General features: G+C 45.2%; 1 protein-coding gene and 1 long non-coding RNA gene across 4 annotated transcripts; one reads left to right on the forward strand and one right to left on the reverse strand.

Moving 5' to 3' along the window:
- Positions 1 to 214: 214 nt before the first annotated feature.
- LOC114868430 (uncharacterized) lies at positions 215 to 5,447 on the reverse strand. Its single transcript, XR_003788023.3, has 2 exons — positions 5,310 to 5,447; positions 215 to 1,743 (listed from the first exon to the last, which is right to left on the reverse strand). It is a non-coding gene; the product is annotated as an uncharacterized LOC114868430 (long non-coding RNA).
- A 157-nt stretch (positions 5,448 to 5,604) lies between these two features.
- On the forward strand, positions 5,605 to 13,576 carry tbx2b (T-box transcription factor 2b). 3 transcript variants are annotated; one of them, XM_055514055.1, is made up of 8 exons: positions 5,605 to 5,734; positions 5,973 to 6,803; positions 7,572 to 7,839; positions 9,000 to 9,146; positions 10,185 to 10,261; positions 10,379 to 10,548; positions 11,260 to 11,843; positions 12,120 to 13,576. In XM_055514055.1, exons 2-8 carry the CDS (start codon positions 6,445 to 6,447, stop codon positions 12,573 to 12,575), a joined length of 2,061 nt encoding a protein of 686 aa, XP_055370030.1. In that variant the 5' UTR covers positions 5,605 to 5,734; positions 5,973 to 6,444; the 3' UTR covers positions 12,576 to 13,576. The 3 variants fall into 3 exon arrangements, with proteins under 3 accessions (XP_055370030.1, XP_029027843.1, XP_029027842.1); XM_029172010.3 differs by lacking the exon at positions 5,605 to 5,734 and having other exon boundaries at positions 5,813 to 6,803; positions 11,260 to 11,523; positions 11,674 to 11,843; XM_029172009.3 differs by lacking the exon at positions 5,605 to 5,734 and having other exon boundaries at positions 5,813 to 6,803.
- Positions 13,577 to 13,959: the final 383 nt, after the last annotated feature.

Below are 13,959 nucleotides of genomic sequence, written 5' to 3' on the forward strand. Positions count from 1 at the left end.
ATTCACTGTTATAGTGAAAACAGGCTCCGGCTGTTATTAGGCTCAAGCTGTCATTGTTTAACAAGGAGAGGATGTGCAGCCGAAGCTCTTTGTTGCACCAAACATTTTACATGATTTAACAGCCTCAGCAGTTCACAGTCAAAAAGTGTTGCAGTTACTCACAGTCACCTGATCTAAAGCTCATGAGTAGACAAAGGACTCAGCGGCTCAGCAGTCAACACACAAGGAGGGAATTTTAATTGTAAAATATTTCAGTGGTTCAGTTTAGCTCCTCATGCAGCACATAGTTGCTTGGTTACACATTTAGTTGACGCTTGACATCCTCCTCTTGCTCAGAGAATTACTGCAGGTAAATGTCGTTCCTCCAAATGCAATTTAGTGTCATCACTTCTGTTTTTGCAATTCTTAAGCAACAAAATGCTACTTCATGATGTTCAGATGTTCAGAATCATATTTATTTATATCTAGATGTTTTGGACTTTCATCATGCAGATCATTGATGTTTCATTATACAGGAAGAGGCACATTTATGCATGTGACGGTCTAGTTTATTTTATACTGCTCTGCAGAAAACAGCTGAATATTTATAGTAAATGAAGAAGGTAGGACCACACAAAAGTGCATTTATTCACTATCACACATTTGTTTAAACAAATAAAATGTACTCAGCTATAGGTGGAGAAAGTCACCAGTCGGCTCCAGAACTATAGATTATGAGTCAGCTTTAAAAGAGGTAGAGTTCTTAATGGTGGACTTCAGATAGAATAGTTGTTTAAACTACTTCCCCCTAGATGACTCCATGATTCCACTGCCTTCACACTGAGTCCTTAAACACACCATGTGGCCTGGTGAGTGGGCAGACTGCCTGGAAACAGTGTGACACTTTCAAATACATCCGAATCAGCCTGTCTTTGCTGCAGCGCTGGGCAGATTTTAGAGGATTTGTGTGAGAGCAGGTCATTCATGCAGGTATGTGTCACTGTGCTGATGTCAAGCATCTCTGAGGAAGGTCTCGCATGGATCCAGAAACACAAGTCTAATAAACCACATATCACAGTGAACCTGTTGGGGGAATAATGATGTAGCTGTTGTTTTTGATAATACTTGCTCTGTCAGACTAAACAACTTAGCAGCTGCATTATTCTGCATCAGGCCCAGTGAAGCTGCTGCTCGTGGTGCTTAGACTTGGTTCTGGTCCCCAGCTGTGGTCTCACTGTCAGGTAAGCTGAAGCATGGATGTCTATCATCAGGGTCACAGGAGTCTGGAGCAGTTTTAGCTTCTCTAGGCACATTTAGCTCTCCAGCAAAAACACTTGTTTGTCGTCCGTTGTCATTTTTGCTGAAGCCTCAAATCAGATCCTGGCGATCTTTACAACATCACATTACACATCACAACTCATTTTATAATAACACAGTCGCGTTTGATTTATTTAATCTGAGTTATTACATATTACTTAAAGTTCGTTGAAAAAACTATTATTCTCGTTTCATAACGAATTTTAAACTTGTATGACGTTGATTCTCGCCGTGTTTAACGATAATCCAAGCAGGACGTTATTTGTTGGATGACACTATCTGATCTAAATCTCAGTAGCGTGGACCTGCGCGCTGATGGTCACATTGAGCGGATCTGGACGTGTGTCTTGAGGCAGCGTGGTCGTGACGTGACGGTGTCCGCGGGTTCAGCGGCCGCTCTGCTCCTCTGCTCCTCCGGACCCTGCGGCTGCTCGTTGGTCCAGACACCTGCAAAACACACAGGCTCATAATATGCTGCTTTAGACCGCGTAGCAGCGAATACACAACATAAAATATGATCAGTTGCGTTTGGCGTAAACTCTACAGCTGCTCCGTTTTCTCTAACATACGCAAAATCCTAAACACGATTAATTAAATCGATTTGAGCTAATTCAGTCTGTGTTTAAAAATAAATGTGTTTTTTTAGAATTATCTAAAACAAATAAAAACAAAGAGGAAAGTGGCCGAACGAAAAACCAAAAAATACATCAGTCCGCTGGAACAGAGGCCTTTTCATTTTATCAGAGTTAGTGTGACTTGTATTCTTGCTTTCTATTACACCTCGTCTAACAAACAAAACGTGGAGAAATTTAGCTGGATGAAATTAAAAATTATTCATTTTTATTCGCATGTTTATTAGGTTTTATTTCTTATTTGATTTGTTATCACACCCAAAAACGCGATAACACACGAATACACATTTTTTGTTGATGATAATTTGTTTTTAACCCGCAACTATAATCTCACCTCCAAACAATAAAACATTTTTCAACACCAAACAGAAATGATAAATGTAAAGTGTGTTATTGTTTGTCGTGTGTGTCATCACTGTAACAAAAAACACCTGCAGCGCGTTTTAAGGTCCTTCCCCTGAACGTACACATATTGTACTTGTCATCAGCAACAGGTAAAGCGCGTTCAGCGCCAGCGGGGCAGCTCTGGACGCGGTGGCTCTCTTCTATCATTAAAATAAGTAGTCTGGTGGAGCCTAGTTAGAACCCGCGGGAAAGTCATTAAATATGAAAAATATCAAACATGTGAAATAAAGTCTACGGTTCCTCAGAGTCTCTGATGGACTAAACCTTCCGTCTGAAAATCTACAGCTTTAAAGTGTTGGCTTTAACGAAACCACGGCTCAGTCTCGACCCCCCCACCGCCACTATAGCGCCCCCACCTGGTGGTTTACCTGTCAGTCAAACACCGGGGCTTTAGCTCAGAGACAGGTTACTGAATCCGGGTGCGTGTAGTTTGTGACTATGTTTGCTGACAAGTCGTGACTTTTGTTCCGTTTTAGAGCACAACGCGCCAGGTATTTGCCTGCTCTCATGAAGGATATTGTTATCATAATGTGGTTCGGTCGGTATGTGCTGTGTGTGTGTGTGTGTGGGGGGGGGGGGGGGGGTTTGCTTTTCCTACAAGTGAGAAGTGATGTGTTTAATTTAGGAGAGTGAACCGGAGGGGCTGGAGAAGTGGTGGAGAGCAGGAAAAGCGGGGAGGTGGAGTAAAAGAGAAGATGAGGAGAAGAAGAAGAGGAGAAGGCCGCTGGTCGCTGGGTCTCCATGTGACAAGGGGAAATATGAGGGACTTTGACAGGTCTTAAACGGTCTGGCGCCAAGGCCCCAGTCTAGCTGCTAAATATAGCCGGGGAGATGATGCAGGGAGATGGGAGGAGAAGATGGAGAGATGAAAAGGAGGAAGAAACAATATCCGAAGGGGGGAAGAACAGAACAATTCTAGGTTGTAGGCGAACGTGACGAAAACCTTTGGCGCTGTGTTGTAATTAGAGCGTCTTTGTTTCCACTGACGGGGGCCAAGTCGCACGTTTTCACATCTGCGTCGCACTGTTTTGCGCTGTGCGGTGTTGAGCGCGAGGACCGAGGACACTGGGAGGCGTTAGAGAACTTCCTACTCTATCGCAAACGTCATGCTTTGAAGTTAATTTACTGTAATTACTACAATCCCAACAACATGCAACGGGAGCGGCAGATCTGCTTCTAATGTCTCTTATTGAAGCTTTAAAGTCATCGGATTTGGATTTATTTCAGGGGAAACAATAAAACTGAGCCACTCTCATAATTCAACTTTTTTAATTTCATCAAAGTCGCAAAGCGTTGAGGCACAAATAGTTTCTCCAAACATTGCGTTTTTAATGTCATTTTGCGTATTTCATCCACATTAATAATTGATAACATATATATTTAAATATTCGTTTATGCTCAACACGAGGGATGTATTAATCCATCAGATCCTCCGTCTGTGTAGATCTACCAACAGCTCAGAGTAGTCCACCCTCGGCTTAATGACTTTTAAATCGTGCGTAATGGAGATTCCTGTGCCGTTGACGGCGCAGAACAAATAAATAGTGACTAATTTGCACAAGCATTGTTGATACAATTATCCATTTGAGTATTCCGGCAGAAAACCGTTATCCACGTCCATATGCTGCTAATCTGTTTTCTGCAGCCAAGCCGCCGCGACTTTAGCACTTGGCAGAAAGGTGAAGGTGCGGCACTTTAAACAAACGATAACCTGAACACGCGTCAGGGACACTGAGCTGCGTGTGGAAGACACTCATTATTTTACATCCTCCTGCTTTTCTGGCATTTGTTTGTCGCACCTTGCTGGCTGGTAGTGCGCGTTTACGCATTGCCTCTGAGAACTGGCTGAATACTGTTACCCGCCGTGAAAGCAGTCGATGCTCCGGGGACTTGTGTCTAATCTCATGTGATTCCTTGGTTCAGTCAGGTACTGCGCGTTCTGCTCCTGTCTGACCTGCTCATTTTTACGCTTGGCTGTATCAATTTGATGAAAGCCGAGCAACAAGTGGAACGCAGTGAAGATGTGCATTTCAGGCTCCCTAATCATAAAACAGGCTGTGTGGCGCACGAGCGCGGCGAGTTGAAGTCGCATTTCAAGGTGAGAACAGTGCTTTGAAAATTGAGCCACTTGAGTTGTGTTTCACTATGAGAATATGATAAATGTTGTGTTTAGATTTTTTTCATAAATAATATTATTTTATGGCCACCGGTAGATCTGCTTGTGAAGCCGCAAAGCCGCGACAAAGTCCCATGGGTTAATAGGAAATGCGCAGTTGTCTGCACCAGTGTGATTCAGAAGGATTATTACTTTTTCTTTCAGTTTTTATCGAAGTGACGCCTGTGGCCCACATCACGGTCCATCCGGCCCAGAGAGAGCAGCTGTTAAGAAGAAGAAAAAAATCCACATCTGACACCGAGTCATGACCGAAGCAGAAAAGTGGAGCGGAGCCGCAGATGAGGCTGCGGAGGGGCCGGAGGGGCTCGCACATGCAGGACTTCAGGGTAAATACGAAGAGACAAGAGATTGTTCTTATTGCGGCGCATCAGCAGACTGGCGCCGAGCAGCTATTTAACAAACGCCCCCCCCCCCCCCCACACACACACACACACACACACACACACACACACACACACACACGCACACACACACACACACGCACACCCGGTCCCGGTGTCTCGTACCGTCCTTGGTTTGACAAAATACAACCTGCCGGAGATTACGCGCCGCCACGGCCTGGCCTCAGCCCCGAGTGCGAGCACTAAATCATCTCATCGCCACCACTGTTTGATGTGTAAAATAGAAAAACTCTGCTCGACGTCATACAGATCTGTGCAGGAGGAATGTGATCACCGTATCAGCACTTGTAGAATTCCGTCTCATGTTAAAATACTATTTCAAACATGGAAGCAGTGGTCCAGAAATGTAACTTTTAAGAGCGGTACAAGGAAGGAAGTTATAGTGAAGTGTGCACTCACCGCTCTCATTCTCCCTGATTTTCCTCTTTAAATTCATTTCTCATCATTCATCTGGTCTCCTCTTTTCTCTCCGCGCAGCATCTGGGTTTGTCTTTTCCAGCCTCATGTCTTTATTTTGCGCTGCTGCCGCCATCCCGTCAGCTCGATCAGGAAAACGACCAGATGAATGAGTGTCGCTCGGGGAAGCCGGGGCAATGAGGCTGAAATCACTGTTCGCACAGCTCGTGCGGGATAAATCCAGTCTGGCCGTCACAACAGGCAATAATGTGAAATAATTACAAGTGTGTTGTGTTGAGCGCAGCAGATCTTTGGAATAAATCTGTCCGGAGCGCAGAGCGTGCGCTGCGAGTCGTGGATTTACTGTTTGTGCTGCTCTTAAAGGACAGTGGTACCGAGCAGAAGTCGAGCTGTTCCTCTGCATAAAGGTGAGTATTAAGACAGTGAGCGTAGACAGGTTTGTTTCACCGAGGGCGGCACTGTAAAAACGCAAGCCGAGCGAGGCGATGCCTCCACCGGACAAGAACTGGGCGCTGACCCGGTGTTGGCTTGGAAATGGGGGTGGGATTTCCCGATCTTTCCTGTCATTGGTTAATATTTTATTCTGTTGACATGTTTTCTTACTGCTAATGCTTCCGACACCTTCTTGCCCCCCTCCTCCTCCAGAGTCTGGCCGGAGCTGTCAGAACCACGCCTATAGAGGCCCACAATTGGTCCAGAAAGCGTAAAATCAGTAATCAAAGGGGCTTGGTTCATTAGTGTTTGGGATGGAGGCAGGAAGGACATGTGAGATAGTCACAGATCTGCAGTGAGCGGGACCACATCTCCACAGTCAGTGCGGAATGAGTCAGGCAGAGAAACGGCTTATTTCTGTGAGAGGCACGCAGCGCAGCCGGGCTCTGCCTTCCCAGCGCCGCTTCTTCTAAGGACTGGGCAGAGGAACCACAGGGAGAGCGCCCGAGCACCAATCCTGCCTTTTCCGCTCCGATAACGTGCCGCGTGTGCGACAAGGCGCTCCGCTCTTCACCGCCGCATTACACAAACTAAGTGCTCGCGGAACGCGGAGCTCTTGGCTGAAGCTCGGGGGAAATACCACTAAAACATCCATTATTTCACATCGGTTTTTGTGGATGCACCGATGAGAGATCCAGTTTTTACAGGGACTGCAATGGCTTATCACCCTTTCCACGCACATCGGCCGACTGACTTCCCCATGTCCGCCTTCCTGGCGGCCGCGCAGCCTTCCTTCTTCCCGGCGCTCAGCCTGCCTCCCGGAGCGCTCACCAAGCCCATTCCGGAGCACGGCCTGGCCGGGGCGGCGGAGGCTGGGCTCCACCCGGCCCTCAGCCACCATCAGGCGGCTCATCTGCGCAGTTTGAAAAGCCTGGAGCCCGAGGAGGAAGTGGACGACGACCCTAAAGTTACACTGGAAGCCAAGGATCTTTGGGACCAGTTTCACAAGCTCGGGACGGAGATGGTTATTACAAAATCCGGAAGGTAAGAATTATTCACATTTTCAAGTCCCCAATTACATTTACACCGTATTTTTATCAGTCCAGATTGTCTGGAGATACGCAGACAATACACTGCAGTTGACAAGTCCAGAGCAGCTAAAATGCCATTTATTTGATTAAATAAACAGACGCCAGAGCGTCTGGCCTTTGCGAATCCGTATTTATTTTCCCACGAATTATCAGCTGGTTGTACCGTTAATACACCAGATGCACCAACTTCATAAAACGATAAGAATTGCTTGTGTTTACGTTGCGTAATTCAATAAAGTTTAAAGTTGAATTTCAGCCCATCAAATTGGAAAGTGCTTTCGTTTTTTCCATTACCTCTATGAACTAAAGCTCATTTTATTATGAAATGTTTTGTGAAATTTTAAGGGACACGTTTGGGATCATGCGGAAGGAATGTGACTAAAAGCTCAGGTCGCGTTTTATCTCCCAAACTGCTTCTGGATTCCGTAAAGACGCTGTCACTTCAAAAAGCAGGAGCGTAAAGTGCTAATGTCAGAAATTTACTGCGCGGCTTTGTAGTGCGGGCTTGGACCACTCATAATCGAACAGACATTACACGCACACACACGCGCGCGACGTGTTTCAGCGTTTCCTGTCGCCTAACTCCTGTAACATGAATTCTTATATAAAACCGCATTTTTAAATTTCACGGCCGCTTTTAATCTCTAATGTGTGTGTGTGTGTGTGTGTGTGTGTGTGTGTGTGTGTGTGTGTGTGTGTGTGTGTGTGTGTGTTTCTGTAGGAGGATGTTTCCCCCGTTTAAAGTGCGAATAAACGGGCTTGATAAAAAAGCCAAATACATCCTGCTGATGGACATCGTGGCGGCAGACGACTGCCGCTACAAGTTCCACAACTCCCGCTGGATGGTGGCGGGCAAGGCCGACCCGGAGATGCCCAAGAGGATGTACATCCACCCGGACAGCCCGGCCACCGGCGAGCAGTGGATGGCCAAGCCTGTTGCATTCCATAAACTCAAGCTGACGAACAACATCTCAGACAAACATGGATTTGTAAGTAGAGCCCGTTTTACTCCTTCTAATAGGCTGAATATCCACCATATGCACACAGTACATGTCACAACCTGTGGTGAGCTGGTGGAGTTGAGATCAAATTTTTATGAGGCGTCTGGGAAAGTGGGTCGTAGCAGCAAATCAATAAAAGCAAAATCTGATGATGCTGAACTTTAACTATAAAAGGGAGTGCGGGATTATGTGTGCGAAAGAAAAAACAAAAATATGCTGCTTTACCAAATGTGACTTCAAAACCATTAAGGATAATTAACTCCAAAGTCGTTGAACACTTCTGAGCGTGTTTCTCTGTTCTACACAATATTGTGAGCGAGGATTTTCTCTTTGTGGATCTAAACATAAATTGACAAACTGAACTTCGTCTGTCTGCTTCAATCCAGGGCCTAAAATACTGCGGCTGCACGGAGACGTTTGTTTCTTTATTATTTGTCTTGTTAAAACATTCTCTCATTTAAAACGAGTGTTTGCAGGAGCAGGATTAAGTAAACGGTGAAATCGGCTCACAATGAACTGACATGAGCAAAATTAACTGGAGGTCTCCAGCTAAATATGTATAGTCTAGTCTAGTCTAGTCTAGTATAGTATAAATGATAATATTATGGGAAGGTCCACGTGGCTGGGCTGAGTGTCCTTCCATCTGGAAAATAAATTACATTTTTCATTGTAATCTTTATTTATTTGTTTTGCAAATGTGACACGTTGAAGACGTGCATATGTTAATATTGCAATTTTATACTGAATCATTGTCATATTCGTGACATTTGAAACGATTTTCGTGTTAATTTATGGACTCAAAAATATATTTGTTGCTGTGTTAAAATAGAGGCAATACGTCCCAGCTGGTGAAGTGACTGCGGTCATTTTCAAATGTAGAGTGGAAATGTGACTTTCTGTTGCAAAAAAACGAGATTAAATGGGATTTTTTCCTGTGGTTCTGAGCTTTCATGACAACATGTGTGGCCTGGTCAGGTTTTTCCCTTTGCACCGCGCTAATTACAGACAAGTCTGCTTACACAGTAATTATAACGGCATCAATAACAATGGGCTGGATGATCCGCGTCGGAGTTTTAATGTGGAGAAAACATCAAAGACTCACAACATGTCACAGTATTTACTCGGCTGCTGTGTGTGTGTTGCTTCAGACCATCCTGAACTCCATGCACAAGTACCAGCCCAGGTTCCACATAGTGCGGGCCAACGACATCCTCAAGCTTCCGTACAGCACTTTCAGGACCTACGTGTTCCCGGAGACCGAGTTCGTGGCCGTGACAGCGTATCAGAACGACAAGGTGAGTCACTGTTCACACTCACAGCTACGGCCTCTAATATGGCTGCTATACTTTGCATAATAAATGTCCTACATGCGCCCCCTCCCCCACACCAAGCCCCGAAGACTTAATCTGATTTTGTAGGTCGCCTAATTTCCCTGCAGAGGACTCCCATGTCCCACTTGATTTTTTTAATTGCTGTTGTAATTTTGCGTTGGATATGAAAAACAATAGCAGCCAGGCTGTATTGTCCGCTGCTTATGGGCCATAAATGAGCTGTTATCTTGAGCAGAAGACACAAATTGTAAGAATGTGCTCAGTGTGTTGTGCTGCTGTGTGACACACACGTTCGCTCTTTTAACCGTATTTTGGTTTCAAAAGAATTTACGACATTTAAAACTAGGACGTATTTTTAAAGAAACACGCTTTGCATATGTCCCAATCTGATGGCATCGCTGCGCCGCTTCGCCGACTCTTCTCCGTGATGCTAATTGGAGCTTGTGTTGAGGAGGCTCGGGTCAGCGGAGGGAGGGATACGGAGGGGGCATGTTGTAAAAGTTTATGGCAAAGAGTCACCATCGATTAGGGGGCATTTAAAAGGCTGGTCAGCCTGCAGCCGCAGCGGACGCATGCTGCAGCGGCCCTCGGCTCGGAGGGTGTGAGGCCTGGAGCGCTTTGCTGGAGCCAAGGGCCACCTAGGGCCTCCAGGAAGCTCCATGCGGGCCCAGGGCCCGGCCCCACCGCTCTGTGTCCACGACATACAGTATGATAAGGCAGCAGTCATCCAAACCGGCTTATTAATTATTGATACGACAGTCATCTGTTCAAATATTGCTCCCTCTTTCTGGGACTGACGCAGACTTACGTGGCCCCATAGTGAAATTTCGTGGCAGAATTTCTCTCGAGGGGCCAATAAGAATAACGCCCCATCATTAGGCTTTAATTAATAATGCAGATCCATAAGCCAGTGGCCTCAGCTCGGCACGCTGGTTTGTCTCTGTTTATTATAACTGTCTTCTTTTGATAGGTAATCCTGAATCTTTGCCTTTATTTTGGCAGATAACGCAGCTGAAGATTGACAACAACCCATTTGCCAAAGGATTCAGAGACACTGGCAACGGGAGGAGGGAGAAAAGGTAAAACTGCACAATTTATTGTTATTATTATTATTATTATTATTATTATTATTATTATTATTATTATTATTATTATTATTATTATTATTATTATTATTATTATTATTATTATTGCAGAAAGCAGCTGACCATGCCGTCGCTGCGAATGTATGAGGACCAGTGCAAGGCAGACCGCGAGGGCGCAGACTCAGACGCCTCCTCCAGCGAGGCTCCAACCACCAGAGACGCCGTCCACTCGCCTCTGGGGTCCAGCACCAGCCCGCTGAGGTTCAGCAGACCCAGTCGAGGTCAGTTGCCTATTTGTACCGGGCTCGGGTTCAGCTGATGGGCTAAAATATAATGGAGGTTGGAAGAAAATTCAGTTTCGGACCTGTCGTGGAAAATGTTGTTCTTTATATAATTTAATGTAATTTATTGGAATGTGTGTAAACGGAATCAGGCCAATCACGTGTAGTCATGGTGTCAGTGTCACCAGAGACACTCACACCTGACAGCTCGTCACAGGATCAGCTTCTGCACCACGTTGTTTTTTCACTTCCAATAAAACTACAAAAGTAACAGTTGCAGCAGCTAAAATAAGGCTTCTTTCTTTGGCCTTTCTTTGTATTTTAATGATAAACATCCTCGTATTGTAGTTACTGATAAATTATATTGACGTTCCAAACAATTTATAGTTTCGTTTAATTGTTTAATTTTATTATTTTTATTATCTTATTTTCACCAAATTGTATTTACCGGGGTTGAAATATTTTAATGAGTTTGTGTATTAAATGTTTTGTAAAGTGTATACAAATTTATAAAATTTATAAAGTATAATACAAATCAAATTGTATTTTGTTCATAACAGTAAAATATTGTCAATTTAATGATCATTTTCAGAAAGTGGTAATTGGGTAACTGTCTTATTGTTTATGTTGATTTTTGTTTGTGCGCTTTGTCATGATAAATGCCTCAGCTTCCTTCTTACACTCCTCTCATGTTGGATTTCTGTGTTGCAGATGAGAAAACCTGCACTGACAGCGAACAGGAACTGGAGCACCAGGACGAGCACTGCACCGGCTCCAACAGTCCAGGACCGGAACCCGTGTCCCCCTACAGCTCCAGGTGTGAGGACCGCGTGCGGGAGCGGCCCAGCGGGGAAAAAAAGGACGACTCCATGTTCAGTATAAGGAACCTAGAGAAGGACAAGGCTGAGAGCAGACACAGGAAAGACACCATGGACACACTGACAAAGGACTCAGAGGCTGGAGGCATCAGTGCCAGTAAGGACGCCTTCTCCCCCCTCATGGTCCAGACTGAGAGTCCCTCGCATTTCAGCCCGGGCCACTTACAAAGCCTGGCTCTGTCTGGACTGCACAGTCAGCAGTTCTTTAACCCTCTGAACACCGGATCACCACTGTTGTTTCACCCAGGGCAGTTTGCCATGGCCCCTGGAGCCTTTTCTGCTATGGGCATGGGACATCTATTGGCCTCCGTATCTGGAGCAAGTGCTTTAGAAAATGGTAACCTCTCCACACAGGGCACGGGGGGAGCAGCCAACCCCTTCCCCTTCCATCTGTCCCAGCACATGCTCGCCTCCCAGGTAAGGAACACGACCACGTCCACCTGCAGCGTTTAGAGACATGATTACTAAAAGTCAGAACTGCTAACACGAGCATCACGTGCAGTGAAATGTATGTGTGATTTAATTTAGCCACTTCATCAAATTATTTTTTTTAATTTAAACATGGTGTCACACAAGATTGACTTTGTGTGTGTCCTGGATTTTCATATAACACACCTCAGGATGTAGCTTTATTAGGACAATCCGATTATTTGATGACTGACATGTCCCTTTGTGTTGACTTCCATGTTTCAGGGCATTCCAATGCCTCCCTTCGGAGGTCTCTTCCCATACCCTTACACCTACATGGCGGCAGCTGCAGCCGCGGCCTCCGCCTCCGCCTCGGCCCTCCCCACCACCAGCACCTCCAGCCCGCTCTCCAGGAACCCCTTCCTGGGCTCGACCCGGCCTCGCCTCCGCTTCAACCCCTACCAGCTCCCGGTGTCGTTGCCTCAGAGCTCCAGCCTGATCACCAGCGGCCTGCCGGGCAGCATCAACCTGGGCTCTGAGTCATCCAAACCCGGCAGCAGGGAGACCAGCCCCGCACCGGAGCACCACAGCAACCACAAGACAGGAGGGTCAGGTGGGAGGGATGCGTCTCCCAAAACCTCCATAAAGGACTCCGTGAATGAGCTGCAGAGTATTCAGAGACTGGTGAGTGGCCTGGAGGGCCAGAGGGAGCCCTCCCCACCTGCTGTCTCCCCCAAGTGATGAAGACTCTGTCTGGGATGAAGTCTCAGCTTGAATACCAGACTATAAGTGCATATGACCTGTACAGCACATTACAAAGACTGGGATCGGGATTGATGAAGGCCGATAAATGACGCTGCAGACTGCAAGAAATTGAGCTCAGCCATCATCAGACATGAAACATTTGCTCAGACCCCTTTCTAAAGCCTCTGATCATTGATCAAATAAACGAATCGACAAAAACAAATAGAAAAACTATTACAATGAAGTGATCATAGAAATATTAAAGTACAATTACAACCTAACGAAGTATCATAGAGTAATACTGATCGTTTCCAGTGAAGAACATGTTGAGTCCAGCCGCGGACCGCACGAAGAGCCCGCAGCGCCGCAGACTGAGCGGCTGCGCTGGGTTGAGTTCAATTGAAGCTTTTTCAAACCCCAGGCTGCGTCCTAAACGGGAGCCTCCCCGCGTTTCCCTTTTTTTAAGCCTGATTAAAAGGGATGGAAGTGGAAAGAAAGACAGAAAGAAAGCGCGTCCTACATTACATGCCAGAAAAACGTTTTTGAACTATTTATGTAATTAAGAATAAGAAAAAAATCTGTAAATAAAGCTAAGATCCAAGAATATGCAATTGGTATTAATTTATTCAAGGCTGTATATTAGCGTGTATATATTTCGAATTTAACTCGTTGCTTTTGTTTCCGCCCTCCTTCTTCTCTACCATCATTTTACATAAACATATACTGTACATGGAAGCTATCTAATGATTGTTGGTTTAACACGTTGTGTATGAAGCATCGCTGATTTTTAGGAGGCGTGTGTGCCATTTAGAGAGGAACACACCTCAGGTTCTTTCACTCCCACAGGAGACGTTCGAAGCAATTCCTTCAATGGGCGCATCATTCATATCTATTCATAAATATATTTAAAGATGAAAGTATCTTGTTTATGCTGGTTGTCCGGGTATTACTTTTTTTGATTGTCTCACAATTTCAATAAAAAATCGTTGTGCTTTAAAGCTTGGTATTATCATTATTATTAGTATGACTTCGATAATTATTTAATTGTTATTGTTCTTTTTTATGGAGCATATTTAGTCATCTACAAGCCCACAAGCGCGCGCGCGGGCTGGTGGTGCATGCGCGCCCTCTGCTGGTCAAGAGTTTAAAATTCCTCAGAAAATGTGTTTTCAGGTTAAATTTCACATTAAAGCTCTAGAGCTATTACAGAATGTGTGTATGAAATAATACAGCAATGTGTGAAATTCCTGTATTACATGAAAAGCAGTTGTAGTTTTTTCAGCTGGAGCAGAACCGTTGTGTCCGCTTGTATTTATGTTAGCTCGGGTGTGTCTCGGTCTATTTTGAGCAGGTTCTCAGTCACCGTCGAGCAGCGTTTCCT

Source organism: Betta splendens, chromosome 13, assembly GCF_900634795.4.
Source record: "Betta splendens chromosome 13, fBetSpl5.4, whole genome shotgun sequence".
Lineage (NCBI taxonomy): Eukaryota > Metazoa > Chordata > Actinopteri > Anabantiformes > Osphronemidae > Betta > Betta splendens.

Excerpts from the sequence above, each read along its gene's own strand:
- tbx2b (XM_055514055.1), top strand. The coding sequence starts at position 6,445 with ATGAGAGATCCAGTTTTTACAGGGACTGCAATGGCTTATCACCCTTTC. Across the intron at positions 7,840-8,999 it reads TCTCAGACAAACATGGATTT|ACCATCCTGAACTCCATGCA; the intron begins GTAAGTAGAGCC and ends GTGTTGCTTCAG. Across the intron at positions 9,147-10,184 it reads CAGCGTATCAGAACGACAAG|ATAACGCAGCTGAAGATTGA; the intron begins GTGAGTCACTGT and ends TTATTTTGGCAG.